The sequence below is a fragment of the Haliotis cracherodii genome, unplaced genomic scaffold (assembly GCF_022045235.1).
Source record: "Haliotis cracherodii isolate W230 unplaced genomic scaffold, xgHalCrac1.p SCAF_4, whole genome shotgun sequence".
Taxonomy (NCBI): Eukaryota; Metazoa; Mollusca; class Gastropoda; order Lepetellida; family Haliotidae; genus Haliotis; species Haliotis cracherodii.
In genome coordinates this window covers 39570794-39588478 of record NW_027266297.1, presented here as the reverse complement: position 1 = coordinate 39588478, position 17685 = coordinate 39570794, and the positions used below count along the sequence as shown (strand labels likewise).

At 39.9% G+C, this 17685-nt stretch overlaps 1 protein-coding gene across 2 annotated transcripts in view; it reads left to right on the top strand.

Moving 5' to 3' along the window:
- The first annotated feature begins 722 nt into the window (after positions 1-722).
- The window catches only part of LOC139478489 (uncharacterized), a 52556-nt gene continuing 35593 nt past the window's right edge, over positions 723-17685 (top strand). The window contains exons 1-4 of one of the 2 annotated variants that reach the window (XM_071260976.1): positions 723-1051; positions 11679-11752; positions 15904-16193; positions 17287-17426. In XM_071260976.1, the coding sequence (XP_071117077.1) occupies positions 910-1051; positions 11679-11752; positions 15904-16193; positions 17287-17426 (646 nt within the window). In that variant the 5' untranslated portion in view covers positions 723-909. The remainder of the gene's footprint in view (positions 1052-11678; positions 11753-15903; positions 16194-17286; positions 17427-17685) is intronic. The other variant, XM_071260975.1, reaches the window with a different exon arrangement.

Below are 17685 nucleotides of genomic sequence, written 5' to 3'. Positions count from 1 at the left end.
AAGGTAATATATGAAAGTGTGGGATTTTTAAAAATACTTTTTTATTGGTTATTTTATCTTCTGTCCTTCGTGCCAAGTGGAATCTGTGTAGGCAGAAAATTTAGGATGGTTATTCTCTGGCATTGACAGTTCATATTTTCTTTCTTCTTTATCTCCTTTTTACAATATTTCATTTTTCTTTGATCTCTTTGCAAATGTAACATAATTGCAAATAAAATTAAAAAGTCTTTGGGGATCCCAATGTGTTACATTATCAGCTTCATTAACATGTTTATTATATTTACAAATCAATAGTTTCCACACAATGTAATTGTGATCTAAAGTTTGTGGTATGTTAATGAAAAACAATTATAATAGCAAGTTCAATGAAACTACAAGGACGGTTATGTTAGATCTCAGGTCAAGTATACTGTATACTTGTGTTAGTTGAAGCAGTATTTCTATCCGTTATTGGAATCTACTAAACTCCGTTACTAATAATAACAGTATGCCGTCATGAGAGATCTTTCAGAACCTGTTTTGATTCATGAATAATTGAATTCCTTATAGTTCATCGATCGTAGGTGATTCGTACATTTTGACACTGCTACCAATACAACGAAATACCTTAATACGTCAGTTGCTCACACATAACAACGTCCCACCTTCCGCGTTGGTTGACACTGGAGGGAGGAACGCGTTGAACCGAACCGAAACACAACCAGTGAGATCTCGAGGCGTGGTCGTGCCTGAAAGAACTGGTTTCTGTCAGTCATAACACCACGGGAAGGGCGCTGAGTTAAATATATACATTCATGAATAGTCTCCGGTAATCTTTGCGTTCCGGAGATCTATGCGAAGACAGACAGATTCACGACAGCGTTCGGGGTGTCGGAAAGTGTTTTATCTTCGGATAACTAAGACACAACAATGTTGATTATATCTGTGATACTACTTGTAGCACTTCAGGCGTGTAGTGCTCATATTGTTTTAACGTTTCCACCAGCGAGAAAATATGCTTTGGATTTTCTTGACAACTTAAGAACCATAGCTCCATGTGGAGTTCCCCGAGGTAAGGTTTTATCTCCTTGTCTTTTTGTGTTGTTGAAGTTATTTCTTTTGTTGATTCTCATTTGTCTCTCAGTATTTATCTCAAGGAGTTGGTGTCTTTATCATGACAAATTCAAACAAGTTGTAAACAGATGTCCTATGTCATTCAATGTTAGGACCCCTGATATATGGGTTTGGATCAATGATGTTGTGTTTGTTTTAAGCATTACTTATTCTTTAAACTTTAAGGCATTGGTGTTTTGTATAATCTATATCATTCAACATCTTTCGCTTCGAACTACCGCTCCATTTGTTGTGTTCTCAGACGTATAATTACCAGAATATTGCTAAAGAACGACGTAAAACCCCACTCACTCAGTCACTCAGATTACTGAAGTACTTCATTCATGACAGGTGAAATATGAACTTATTAGAAATGTAACAGCGAAACACGTTATAACTACACACTGTGAGTATTGTATTCAATACGAATGAAAGATTTATAAAAATATGAACTCATTCAAAATATGAAACAGAATAACGTTACATAGTATGTGGATTTCTCAAAATAGGAATGAATGCAGGGTTGTCACTTCTCTCATGTAAAGCTTTTTGATGGAATTTTCAGTATCACTCTACGCGGCAGCTTTGTTTTACTATACACCAGTGTTTCAAACCTTCATCTGTACATACGAAGCATACAGGCTGGTAATTAGCCTTGCGCTGGGTTTACTATCATTCAACTGTAAATATACCTAGCCGCGATATCTTCCCCTAGTTGACACATCTCGCCAAGTATTTACAGTGTTCACATTCCACTGTGATTAGTAACCACTGCTTTCCAGCCGCACTAGCATTGGCTACAACGTATGTACGTACAAAAAAATAGATGTCGTTCGTCGTATTCATGACCATGACGTCGGCTACAACATGGTAGGACAGTAAGATGAACTTGCAAATGACACTGCAAATTGTAATTGTAATATCCACGTTGTAGTACACCAGATTATTCTCATATGAATATAACTGTTCAGGATAGCAATGCGATTTTAAGGTTACTGTACTTCGTATTGCATAATATTAATTAATTAATCAAAAACGACGAAAACCTTTCCATATTCATACGAAGTCTCTTCTAAAAGCAGTCGATTGTACGATTCCGGCTATGTCATGAGCATATGTTTATGAATCACTATCAAATTATAATGGTGTACGCAAAAAAGTGAGCGGATTTCCACCACCACCACCCCACCATCCCTAACCAGGTAGATGTACTCGTACATACGTTAACGTGCATTTCCCAAGAGGCTCCACGGCGTGAAATGTAGTTGAAGTGGCAACTAAGACATGTATGCCATTGTCATAAATGTGTGTGATACTTATCAGAACAACTTGGTTCGTCACATTCCCAAACAAGACAAAAATACATCGAAGTAAGGATAACATATATAGATGAACAACCTTTTTCCAATATTGAGCGACATTTCAGTGTAGGTTCTAACACCGTTATCAAGCCAGTGATGTACAGAGTATGGTTGACAAGTATATATACAGGTATGAAGCAGTTTTTTTACAGTTGGGGTCTGCTCTGGGGTCTGCTCTGACTCCAAGCCCGAGTGAATATATTTCTCAACGTGGATATATATACATAATATGTATTAATATACCTAATTAAATATATACTATTTACACCAATGATTCTCCATTACTAAAGCTACGGTGCTATTTATCCTAAGAAGGTTTGAACCTTCTCGTCGCCTTTATGGCTGGTGGAATATATTTATACCATTGTGACAAAAGTTAATGTCTAGCGCTTTGAATATCCGACTAAAATAAACGAAACGGAATACTTATGCTTCCCGAATGTGGAAGGTATACCAGTGCAAGATCCTTGAATATCTTTTTGGGGATATGATCCAATATAAGAATCTATGTTCTGTGTACATTTTCCAGAACAAATAGCACAGGACATCGGTCTATCAGTGTCAATATTTGAATAAGCTTTACATTTACTGATCGTGGTAAGTGGCACAGTTTATGTACAGGAAAACATAAGCCGTGGTACTTGTAGACATTATAGAGTGATTTGAGTGGACACAGATGGCACATTTGCGACCAAGAGATTGACATGAGGTATTCGTTCGCCGTGCAGAGTTGCGTCCCTTGGGCACTCCAGAAACCTATGATTGTGGGTTCGAATCCCGGTTCACCCCGATTATGTTTCTAAGTTTGTCAGCACCATACCCGTGCTCGTGGTTTTCACCGAAGTGGTAAACGTCGGAGACCTGCATCACTTCGGGCTTTCCTCTCACATTAAGCTGACACGCCGTGATATACCTGGAATACTGTTAAAGGCAACGTTAAACCCAACTCACTCACTGACTCTCCTTGTCCTCCATCCGTAATTAACGGTGGGACTGCAACAAGGCTCTTCCTTGTCCGAAGCAATCATGAACCATTTTCATATGTGTAAAACCGTTATACACATTTCTCAACAAACGCGTCTGTCTACCGTTGATGTCCTCTCTCCATTAAAACTAATTACCTATACATGTTTTTGTTCTTTGTAGTGGATTCGACGTTTAAGTATAGCTCGATTTGCGTATACACAAATACTCTCGCTGACTTGGTAGCATGTCATCGTATCCCAATCACTGGATTGCCTGGTCCAGACTCTATTGTTTACAGACCGCCGTCATATAGCTGGAATATTGCTGTGTTGGCGTTAAACAACAACCAAACACTAAAACACGGTTCTATTCATGGAATAAACGTTGTAAGGGTTAAACAACAACCAAACACTAAAACACGGTTCTATTCATGGAATAAACGTTGTAAGGGTTAAACAACAACCAAACACTAAAACACGGTTCTATTCATGGAATATACGTTGTAAGGGTTAAACAACAATCAAACACTAAAACACGGTTCTATTCATGGAATAAACGTTGTAAGGGTTAAACAACAAACAAACACTAAAACACGGTTCTATTACCGGAATAAACGTTGTAAGGGTTAAACAACAAACAAACACTAAAACACGGTTCTATTCATGGAATACACGGTGTAAGGGTTACATAATACATCATGAATATCAATGGCACATGCATGAACGACTCGGGTAGCCTAGTGGTTAAAGCGTTCGCTCGTCACGCCGAAGACCCGGGTTCGATTCCCGACATGGGTGCAATGTGTGAAGCCCAGTTCTGGTGTCCCCCGCCGGGATATTATTGGAATATTGGTAAAAGCGGCGTAAAACCATAATCATTCACTCACTCATGATGGCCCAGCAACTCACCCTGTATCAAGATGGACACTTGCAACACAAGCACGACACACGAAAAAACATATATATATGCACGAAACGGAATACCTTCAGGATATCGTGTTCCTCATCCTTGTACATTTTGAATGAATACTTCATTCGAAATATTTAAGAGATGTGTGTATTTGACAGGAAAAACACTGTATAGTTTGTTTTCTCTTGTCAAAACTCTTTTAGTTTAGTTTTTTCTTCTGACATATACTCATATAATTCAAATGAACAATATAACGTTATTGATATTTATCTAAGTACTGAGGAAATCGGAAATCGATTTCCGCCTCCGTATTCTAGTGGAAGACCGTCTTCCCTGAGAGCGGAAGGTCGGGGGTGGGGGACGGGGGTTCGATCCCGGGCCGCGTCATACCAAAAAATGAAAAGAGATGGTACTTAGTGTTACCCTGCCTGATAATCGGCATTAAAGGGATAAAACAAGGAATGGTCGGCTCGGATTCAGTATACTGTAAAATCGGCATTAGTCGAGACTAACAGCAGCCACTCACAGGTGAAAGCACGTCCATAAACTAGTATAAGTGCAATAATATTGAACGCGACGTTAAACTCCATTTTACCTCGCCTGATAATATTATCATAAATTCGGCGGAACATCCAAATTATACAATAAATGTACATGAAAGACAATGTTGATACTTCCAAAGTGGTTGCGGGGGACTAGTTATCAAGTCTAACATACTGTTAGATACAGACTTCTGATTCAATAAAACAGGCTGTAAGACCAGAGGTAGGGTCAAGTGGTCAGTGCAAAACGCCCGAGGCTGTGGTCATATTACAATGCTGCGTGACGCACCAGTGGTCAGCGTAAGTCCTAGGGTCACATGTACCATCACTCAAGAGCTCATTATACTGTCCTTTCGATAACACTTCATTTACCTCAACCAGTAACTATGTGTGGACTTTACGAGGCAATGGTCAATGGTTTCGATGGTGCCGTAGTACGAGAGACGCCCATTAAGGTTGAAGCCGTTGTCGCTAATTACGTAATAAATCGCCTCGTGTAAATTTGCTCCCGGACTTAATAGTATTATAATGAAAGACTGTCCCTCATTACACAAGTTCAATGCATTGTATTCGCTTGACCGGAATGTTTTACTAGGGGTATAAGTTGTGTTAGGGAAACAGCTGAGGGAGGGTGCGCGCTTGCCACGGTACCGACGGTAATGCACACCATCGATCACACGTCAAATATGCTTGTGTTCAAAAGAAGAAAGGACGTTTTTATATGAATCTTCAAAGTTGTTAATGTACAAACGTACTGCAATTTTCACTTATAACATATTAAAAACAATGTACAGGAAAACATAAACCGTGGTACTTGTAGACATTAGTGAGTGATTTGAGTCGACACAGATGGCACATTTGCGACCAAGAGATTGACATGAGGTATTCGTTTGACCAATAGAGTGAAAAGGAAGTAAACTTACAAATTGTATCCAATAGTCCACCGGTGCCGCCGGGGGGGGGGGGGGCAAGACATACTCACCTGTTCGCGAACATCTGGTATCATCGGGGGCACGGGTGGCCCAGTCGTCTAAGTCGCCGCGATTCGCTGTGCAGAGTTGCGTCCCTTGGGCACGCCAGAAACCTATGATTGTGGGTTCGTATCCCGGTTCACCCCGATTATGTTTCTAGGTTTGTCAGCACCATACCCGTGCTCGTGGGTTTCACCAAAGTGGTAAACGTCGGAGACCTGCATCACTTCGGGCTTTCCTCCAACATTAAGCTGACACGCCGTGATATAACTGGAATACTGTTAAAAACGGCGTTAAACCCAACTCACTCCATATATATCATCACTATACGTAAATGCATTCTCGTGATACAGTGGTGACTCCCCAGTTCGCCGACTGCTTGAAGGTTTAAGGTTGAATGGCCTGCAATTTAATGATTTCCCTCCTCTTCGTTGAAGTGGTATCACATTAGTCAATAAAATAATGAAACATGAATTTCTCCATATTTGTATTCTGTCATATTATCATAAATAATTATATTACGACATCGAAAGATGACTTAAGTTCACTTAACCTAACAAAATGTCAAATGATAAAATCTATATTTTGGAAGATTCCATTACTCTGAGAGGTAATCCTGTCAGTTTTATCTTATGTACCTGTCTGCAAAGTTGTGTGTCTGCAAAGTTGTGTGTCTGTAAAGTGGGGTGTCTGCAAATTGGGGTGTCTGCTAAATGGGGTAGAACCGACTGGGTCGGTCAGAATCGTACAATGAACCGTGCTTTTAGCAGAGATTTGTTAAGATTATGAACAGAAATGTATCGCTTATATTTTAATCAGCATCAATATGTTACGCTGTGGCCGAATCACTTTAAAACTTCATACATACGACAGATAAATGAGTTTCATCTATATAATGCAATAATTATTCAATTCAATTTTTGAGAAAACCTTCGGATTAAGTAACTTGAAATGTAGACACTTCTGGTTTAGTAAGCACAGATAAGAACACTTAGCTATCCCGTCTTGTTAAACGGCGCACATCTGCTGGGAGTACAAGGCGATACTGCTACTGGATGCTCACATTCATCATGTAACACGGAACGAGTTGACATGGCCTCCCACCTACCACCAAGCTAATTGACATCTCTGTCTCAATCACACCTGGAATCTGCTTCCTCCGGGCGATAAGCAATCAGTTATCAATAACATGGCAGGTATGCGCGTATCACCTAATCATAGATTTGTATGACCTATCATCTGAAATCACTGCATCGGATGATATGCCTGTGGTATCAATCTAATAAGCTGTGAACTGACAGGTCCACCAAGTGTACAGGTGTTAATTGAATAAAATATCTAATTTATTTGATAGACATTTCTAAAAGTTGAAGGATGACCATGTAGACATAACTTATGGATAACAACCTCTCTATTGTACTGTAACAGCGACGTTTCGGTATAGATCCTTATATTATCCCGTTGTCAAAAAGGCTTCCTTGATAACGGTATAAGGACCTATACCTAAACGTTGTTATCCATAAAATGTGTCTACTCTGTAAATTGAAAGTTATTAAACTGTACATTTCCTTATATTTCACATGTTGGCATTATATTATCAGCATTATGAGTATATGAATATGCGAACGCTGGTGTGTTGTTTATGCAAACGTGACAAATGATTTAGAATCCATGCTTAAAAAAACATTGTAAAAATATTATGTAAATAAAAGCAGTAAAACCCTTGTCATAAAAGTAATCTCTTATCTCTTAGTGATCATACCATACCATTACACTCCAATTAAAATATACAAGTCAGTTTAACGTCCTACTGAACAGTAATCCAGTTATATCACGGCGTGTCTGTTTGATGTGGGAGGTAATTCTGAAGTGGAGCAGGTCTCAGGCGTTTAACACTTCGGTGAAACCCACGAGCACAGAAATGGTGCAGACAAACCTAGAAACGTAATGGGGGATTCGACCCCACAATTGTAGGTTTCTGGGCCACCCGTGCCACCTTAACACAAACGAAAGACAGTTACGAATAATTATTGGTCCATTCCTCTTTGCAACCTTCCATTATGTTCCAATCGAGTGAACATCCTTGCTGATTTGTGCGTTCCACAAAACCTGTCAATGATTATTTCTTGAAAATAAAAGACCCGTGAAGATCCGGGGTAGAATAGGTCTTCAGCAACCCATGCTAGCCGTTCAAGGCGACTATGCTTGTCGTAAAAGGCGACTAACGGGATCGGGTGGCGAGGCTCGGTGACTTGGTTGATGCATGTTATCGTATCCCAGTTGAGTGGATCGATGCTCACGATGTCAATTACTAGTGTGTCTGGTCCATACTTATTTACAGACCACCGACTGCAGCGTTAAAGAACAAACAAACAAAAACAAAAACATTATCATGTTTCCAGCTCGTGTTATTTATCGACGACCTGAGAGTTAACACGACTGCCACCGAGTCATACTCCAACCATCAACATGCCTCATCAAACTGTTGGCAAACCATTGGTTCCCAACACCTTTGTCTTATTCGCTCCGTTGTTTCCACGCCATTGCCAAGTCCATCGTCGCCCCACCACCACCACCACTACCACCACCGCGTCAGAGTGATTGTCACAGTATCTCGTTCCAAATATTACAACACGTGTTTGCAACGTTTATCGACCAGTGTTGATCTATTACATTTTGATCTCAAAAGACAAAAGGATTAGATCATATTACCATCCTAAAATTAATCATGCTTGACATTTTACCACTTTGTTGTCAATAACAATCAGTTGTTAAAAAGTAGAGCTATCCAGCTTCAGTGGCAGAGAGATTAGCAAGGTCACTTGATAGTAAAGTCATGGTAACCGACAACATGCAATGGTCTGCTACTAAGTCTTGTGCTTCGGTTTCATGTAACAGATATGGCTTGGTTTCACCCAATCGAATCTCCCATAGAATCGAGCTTTGGGCTTTATTGTAGTCCTACCGTGATAATACAAAGGGAATGACCCTGTCTGCAATGACTGTCGAAGACGTAAATACCTATTAGCACTGCTTTCAAAGGATGACTGACGTATTTATGTAATGTGTCCCTGTCAATGCAGCTAAATTTACCGATGGTTCTGGTGTTGAGATAATGATGTTATTCGTCAAATTTGTTTTGTGTTACTATGGTTTTACTGAAGGATTATACTTTTTTAAGCGCTACCTTCACTCACTGGTTGTCTGTTGGTCGTGGGTCTTCTATCTGGTTCTAGACTATCTGGTATATTATGGAATATAATTTATCGCTTTTATTAAAAAATACTGTTAGCTATCGATGACGTTTTCAAAAGGATTGACACAATCTATAAATTACGAAAATGCAACTGTTTTAATATAGTAACTTATTCTATTGTTACATACTACTAGATTCAAATTTACATGGAATTGGAGGCAGGGGTGCTACACAAAAAGCTATAAAGCCCCCTTTAAACGGGGCAGCGACCTTTGTGCCACCTTTGAGCAACCAATCTCCTCGGCGACCTTTGAGCGACTGTTTTGAACATGTTCAAAAATTCACGGCGACCATGGCGTCCATGGCGATGTCTGAACCTCGTGTGTACCACCTTGGAACGACCTAGGCAACCATTCTGCCTCCTTTGAGCCTCCAACGACGACCTGACAAATTTTATGGTCGCACACGGGAGGCACAAGGTCGCCATCCCGTGTAAAGGCCCCATAATGAACATTATGTATTATAGAGTCTACTCTCAAACATATTCTTAATCAGTGCGACTACTGGGGTTGACAAATCCTCGCACTGTATTAGATATTTCATTGGGTCTGTAGGTGACCAAGATCTGCAATTTTAATTCAAAGACGAGGCACGGTTCCAAACATAAGTCTAAATAGAGATTTCAATTTGTTAAAAGTGTATCTCGTCTTCAATGCTATTGGTATTACAGTGTTTACAAATACGATTATCCAGAACTGGTTTTCTGAACAAATAGAGTTCCTTATCATATGCACAGCGACAAATGAATCTCCAATAGATTTCTTAACAGAACAGTCCCCAGTAGCCCCGTGCTTGCAGTAACAGCCCCTCAAAATTAGGCCCGTGATGCACCAATGCTTGACCTGACTCACTGGGTATCACTGTGTCCCGACGTTTCTCGTTATTCCCGCTATGACGCCTCTTTGCCTCTTTCAAACGCGATCACAGACTATCGACGTGATGTAAAAGTGAATAATTAGTCGCAAAAGATTATTAATCAATGAATAGATGAATATTTTTAAATATATGTTATATATTTAGTGGCGCTGTGACTCTGCTTTCTGATTTCGGTGTTGTTGTTTTGTTTCCAGTGATACGGTTCACCTGTTTCACCTATTTTGTGAATTGTTCAGTACTTCAAATCTTGTACATCGTCCTATGGATATGACAGGTTCATGTGCAAATGGCAAGACATGGTATCCTAGCGTGATGTCCCGGGCACAGTCATTATCACTGAAGCGTTGCCCACATCAACACGACATTTACAATAAGCACTATACTTAATCCCCAGACGCACTGGTACAATGGGGTTATGACCTGACGCCAACAGTAAATATGTCGCTTATTGGAAGACAACTATCAAGTGTTGTTTTGAAGCATATGAATATCATAAAATGTCTTGACCTATGTCGTACATGAGTGGATTAAGGTCATTAATGATGGGGTCAATAGGTCAGCTGCATAGATAATGACAATAAAGAGTTTTCACTGAACTGAAGTCTTGACAGATTATCGATTCAAGATGTTTGTATGTGTGTGTGTGTGTGTGTGTGTGTGTGTGTGTGTGTGTGTGTGTGTGTGTGTGTGTGTGTGTGTGTGCATATCAGTTAAAAGTATTTTGTAGTGCCAATATTATACACAGGTCTTTGAAAGGCATCTAGAAGTGATACATATTAGGAACCTCATAATAAAGAAGTTGACATCCATATATTCTCTTCCTCAATATATACAGATTTTTAAAAATGCAGCAAAGAGGGTTGCGGTGATCCTGGTACGGTCAGGCCGGTTAGGCACATCATCAGCTCAGGGCCCTTGCCCCCACTACACGTAGCCTAGAAAGCGAATGGGACTTCTCCCAGGAAGCACTACCTAGTCAAACCCACTCAGAACTTTTCGGAGAATGTGAAAACTCCCTAACACAGCAGCCTTTTGCATTACCCAGATTGTCAGAAGGGCTGTATTCCTGGTAGCAAACCCGTGTAATCTCCCAATGTTAGTCAACAAAAGGCACCGAGAACAATGGGGAGTCGGACAATTTGGTACTTAGGATGCAAATGTGACATTTCGAAAGCGAGGTCACAGGAACATGGGATTATGGGATATGCCCAGCGAGACAAGTGACAATCAAGTTTATCCGGATTATGAAATTTTGAAATGAGGCCCTTTGTCGGAAAGCTGACCCAATCGCACATTGAATATGTATGTCAGATAAATATGGATTAACTATGCAGTTCAGGGGGATTTTAGTGGACAATCACATGTCTGGTCGCCTGATTACATTGCAACTAACAGAGTAGGCTAATGTCGCTGTTGCAAGAAAAATATTTTTCTACCCAAAACATATTTTTAAGACGTCCATTATCAAAAATTATTTTGTTAAATACGAGAAAATATGTCTTATTCACTTAACATGTTTATTATTTTCATTCAAAATAAAAAGCACAGTTCCAGCAAACTACAATGTGTACAAGCATAATTATTTTCAAATATCATTGACATTCCATTATATTTGTTTGAACTGATGTGATTTTGTTTTATAAGAAAAAACAAGAAAAGAAATGTTTGTATTTTATGTGTTAATTTTTGTGGGATTTGTTTTCAGGTCTTGGTCCCGAGACAGAGTTCAAAGCAGGGTCTGAAATAAACGTCACATGGCACATAGCGTACCCACATCAAGTGAGTGGTCACAGGAACCCTACATATACTAGTAGTTTACACATGCAGCTTTCACACTACGTTCACTAACCAACATGCTTTGGAATTTATATAAGAATGATTTGTGTGGTGGTCAGATTAGACACACATTGGATATAAAACTTAGAAAACGCCAGAGTATTACCTGTCTCGATTATCGGACGAAACAGATTCCATTGGACGGAAAAGGCATACGGGTGGGAAATTATATGAATGGATCACTGGAAATTAGTGATAACACCGGGTGTTTGCGAAAAGGGAATGTTCTGTCTTACCGGTTCCATCCGCCACTTATCTGTTTGTTGCCTGGCACCGTACAGCAGTACGATTTGTTTGTGTTTGTTTGTTTGTTGTTGTTTAACGCCGCACCCAGCAATATTCCAGCCATATGACGGCGGTCTGTAAATAATCGAGTCTGGACCACACAATCTAGTGACTGACATCATGAGCATCGATCCACTCAACTGGGATACGATGACATGCATCAACCGAGTCAGCGAGCCTGACCACCCGATCCCCTTAGTCGCCTCTTACGACAAACATAGTCGCCTTTTACGGCAAGCATGGGTTGCTGAAGACCTATTCTACCCCGGATCTTCACGGGTCGCAGGCAGTACGATGAAACGACCAGTGGAATCTATTTCTTCAAATGACCGAGACTGATTATTCTCTTGCGCTGACGTTATATATCTAAAACATATTAATCTCTCGTTAATGATAATCAAGGCAATATAACATTCAAATAGATGCTGCTCCTTGTTGCTTTCAAGCTACGTAAGTCCGGTATCATTCAAAGTATCTTTTCATTTCTCTGTGATTTTAATCGTAGTATTTTTGTTGATTTTAACTGTTTGGCTAATCTTTCTGATCATCGCCAGTAGCCAGAGGGATGGTGTAAATCCTGCTGGGGTAGCATGTAGGTAGCAGAAGTACCGCAAGTCCCCATGGTCCTTAGTATGGTCCCTAGCATTGGTTGCTGGCGATCTACAGCCCGTTTATATAATGTGTTGTCTGTTATAATTTGATCGTGTTATTGTTCTAAAACTAGTTTTATAATTATAATCTGTGATATATTGCTAGTTGTTTACTGTCCTTCGACGACGTGTATATGATATAATGCATAACTCGTTCAAGTCACGATATGGCTGAAATAGTGCTGATGTGACTTTAAATGTTAACTCACTCACTCACTCACAATTGTTGCCTTCAGCATATCTTTTCATACTGGTGAGCATATGATATTTCTCGATTACTAGTTTCTGTTTTTTTCTATTAATGATGAGTAAACTGTGTGTAAACCAAAAAATGAACTAATATTTTGTTGTGATTCGGGCGAAAATAGACATGCTGGTGATCCAGTGAGCCATACAAACATGCACGAAGCAAACACTATTATGAAAGATGTGATAGTACACTTAGAAACTATAAACACTACGCATTAAGAATATAATGAAGATATCAACCTCAAAATATATATATTATAGTATCGATTTGACTTTTGAAAGTATTGCCTGATATAAACAATACAAAATTTGTTGGAAAATGTTATCTCTTTTGCCATATGCCATCCTTTTCATTTAACGACATTAAAACACACTTACTTTGCCAGACAATTTAGACGTATAGCAGCAAACATAATTTTATTAGTTTGTTAATGTGTGTAGATTTATTATGCATGTACAAAAGTTATTTTCCATAACCAGCAGACTGACGCAAGTCAACCTGATTTATGAAGCATTTTTGTCACAATAAGGCTTTGTTAATAATGAATCAGCAGCTACATTTGTATGTGCTCACAAGTGTTATTATTGAGTTAGAATACTTTGAGAAGGTGAGCGCCTCCGTTCTGACTAGAAACATTCTTTATAAAGGGAGATCTAGCTGGTGATATTATTCAGTGACTGAAAGGACCGCTAAGTTCTTTCAAGAGCATTCGCATGTAAACAGACAGTTCTGGGGTATTATTGATGAGAGACGGCAAGCTACCGGAAGGCGTGTGTGTAACGTTTGAGTGAATATGTAGGGCACTCTGACGACACCACTTTGGAAACAAGGCACTTGCTCTACTTAGATGTATATACGGAGTGACACAGCAGTATTTATTGTCGTGACTTGCATCAACCAAGTCACCGAGCATGACCATCACATCATGTTAGTCGCTTCTTATGGCCTGAGTTGAAAAGATAGAAAAGAAATACGTACATATTTTGAACATATATTAGAATTTTTGTGATGACAAATGTGTATCTGCGCTTCAGTATCTCTTAAGATACCAATGCTCTAGTAGCCAACGCTTTTATTTTAGTGTGATAAAAGGCTAGTGGACGCTCTTGCCTCGGGAAGATAAGGAAATTGCAGCGTTGTCTATAGGACCTCCCGGAGAGCGGAAGGTGGTTCGATCCCGGTCGCGTCATACCAAAATACGTTAAAAGACTGTACTTGCCTATCTGGCGCTTTAAGGGGCTAAACAAGGACTGGTAGGCTGGTAGTCAGTATGGGGTATTAATGTTTAACTGCGGCATAGTATCTCAGTCGGCTAGCACCATAAACCGTCATCAATCCGGACTAGTGCACGTACACACACACGTGCATGCACGTCGCTATAGAAGTGCTGTAACCTTGGACGCGACGTTAAACCCGATTTGACCTCACCACAGAAATACTGGGATATAGACAATGTAGATGATATGAACATACATCTTTAGCTCCCAAAGCATCTCAATCATTTACTTTTCAAATACAATCCATCATGTCTTTACTTATTTACTGACCATAATGGCCCAAAAGATAAGGTTTTGACAGTTGAAATTTATTGATAAATGTTTAAATATCAATTAGTCCGTATTTTGAACATGCCATGCCTTTAACCAATTTATTACCGTCAGTTATATCTGTCACTAGCAACTCAGGGAATACGACATCCTTTATAGTGATTTAAGTGATTTCTCTGACTTAAACCATGTTACGTTTAAAACATAATTTTTCCATATGTTTGCATAATGACCTATAGTTGCGTCAGTTTAACTTGCGCAAAATGTACGTTCAGAATGGCCAGTGAATTCCTGGCTCAGAATCAAACGCAACAACGTCATCAATGGTTTAATGATGGAGTAATTAAGAATACAAACACCTAGCGTCCTCTATGTTGATCCGAGTACGTTCTATCTTCATCCAACACTCTCACGCTCAACATACAGGTCGGTGTGAAACAGCTGAACGGAGCATATTATTAAGTATTCCTTCCCCAACATGCCGTACACTTAAGCAGGAACTATAATTGACGTCTATGACACACACCTCCTTTTGGAGAACGAAAAAATGTCATTACACCTGTCAGTATCGCCAACACATATTCAAAGCTACTGGTAAGGTGTATAATTATCGTTGATGACCTCACAACATATACAGGCAGGATCTCTTAACAGGGTATTTCATACACTGATACATCTGTTCCGACGTTTCATGTCAGTTAGGTTTTTATTGTATCAACATTTTTGGTACTCTGGTATTCTGGTATTCCGGTACATGAGACATTAAAGCTGCTACTTGTACCAGTCCTTTTAATCACGTGTGCTTATAAGAGGTTAAATTTTAAGAAGAACTTCACTAAACCAAACCATCAGCTGCTCAACATCGAACCTCACTTGGGTCGTAACCATCAAATTTCAGTTAAAATCTAAACTATTACTATCCCATGTCAAATACGTTCTCCAACTAGAAATATAAAAAAAAGAGACGAAATCATTTTCTTAAGAAACCTCAGAGAGTTCATTGTACGATTCCGACTACAATTACGTGTGTTTATTAATTACTATCAGTAGTGATGATACCAGATATTTACAAAAAGGTTAGCGTATCCAGCCCCAACTGTGGCACCCGATATAAACACATGCACAGCCATGTCAATTGTTTATTCGAAAAACAGGCAACAATGTTTTACAAGTCCAATTAGGGAGTTGCATCAGACATCCTTGTCTGTCACAGACGCTTCAAATGTTGAAATGTGCACCACATGGCTACCATAACACTTTTGTTTTACTAAGGCTTTGCATGTTGTAGAAATGCTTTCTAGATAATGGTTTTGAGTTAGTTTGGGTTACTCTTAAGTAGTTATTACAATTGTAACTTTTCAGGGAGGGTTTTACCTTCAAATCCTGGACAGGAATGACCGGGAAGTGATGCGCTACCAGGATGACTCCATCACTGTGAATGTAACACAGGCTACATCGACATCAGGCGCATCGGCAGAACCCGAAACAGCCGCAGAATCAACGGCAGAACCGGAATCAACGGCAGAACCGGAATCAACGGCAGAACCAGAGAGTACGCCGGAACCAGAGGGTACGGCAGAGCCGGAGGGTACGGCAGAACCCCAAAGCACCGGCGGCAGCGCAATTGTACTTCTCGGCTACAACGATACCACGTATGTTAGCAGCTTCCAATGTTGTACAATAACATGAATAGCTTCTTATTATACGACTCCTAGGCTATTGGTGAAATACATGTCCACTGATCATAGTCTTCACGGATATTTTCGACAAGACACGATTTTCGAGAAGAATAGTTTTCTAGTATCCCATTGGTAGTCGTAGGAGACGAATAAAGTGGGTGAGCTGGTCAGGCTCGCTGACTCGACTGAACGCGTGTCACCGTGAATCGATGGGAGGATCGGTGCTCATGATTTCGTTCACTGGTTTGACTTGTCCAAATTCTATTACTTACAGGCCATTGTGCTATAATGCTGACTGTCCAGTAATACACTCTTCACTCACTCTCTGGATATAACATATTGAGTATATACTCACCGACAAGAGAAAACGCGAATACCATACATGTTGGTTAATATATGAAGTCTTATTCATATTCAAGAGTTGGATGCACAAACGAACATACTGGCATGAACGCATCACATGTGACGTCATAGATCCATGACTCGAGATGCACCAGTTGTCTCGTGCAGGATTAGCGTGTTAAGTTTGGAAATCACGTGCAGCATATCGTGATAAGAATGAAGACACTCAATGGTAACACTTGACTGACTGTTATTCTTGTCTTATCGTTCATTCTTCTCCACATGTTTCAATAGTTCGCGTTTCGTTTGGCGGTGAGTATATATTAAAAACGTATTCATACAGTCAGAATAAGTCCGCGACACGAACTTGTGCTCAAACGTTGTTTCTCTTAAATAATAACGTTAATGAAGTGCCACAAAATTCCACGATTATATCTGCCAGTACCCACTGGTTGTGGGCTTAAAGCCCAGATAACCCGTATATCTATCATTTGTCTTTCAACACTATACCCGCCCTCACTGGTTTTCCAAGCTTCTGTGACCAGGCTATCATTTAACCTGATATGACTAAACTACTGTTGATAAGGTAGTTCTTATCTTCCCGAGGCAATGGAGCTAAATGACAATACAAGTCCAGTTTCCGCGAAACTGGACTTTTACAGTCAGTTTTCCCTTGCCTCGGGAAGATAGGTCAATTGTAATGGTGTGTGTGTGTCTTCCACAGAACCCTCCACTACACAATCACCCTCCCCGACATCGAGTGTGACGGCTGTACCCTCAGACTGATCAGACAGGCCCTGGAGTGGGGAACGTGTACCTCTCAGTATCTCTTCTGGAGCTGCGCCGACATCAAAATCATTAAAGGTACATCGTCATGTCATTATGTCTGTATCTGTTGTAACAGTACTGGCGTATTTACCGTAGTTATTATATACATTTGGAAACAAAATATGCCTAATGATAAATATGTGTTTGATGGAGCAGCGGACGTCAATGAGCGGTGCTACCACTACTTTACCTGTAAAGAGTAGTCTCCCTTAGACGTGCCAGGAACGTCTAATCACTTGTGTAAGATGGTTTCACCAAAGTGGTAAACGTGTAAACCTATACAACTGTTAGACCT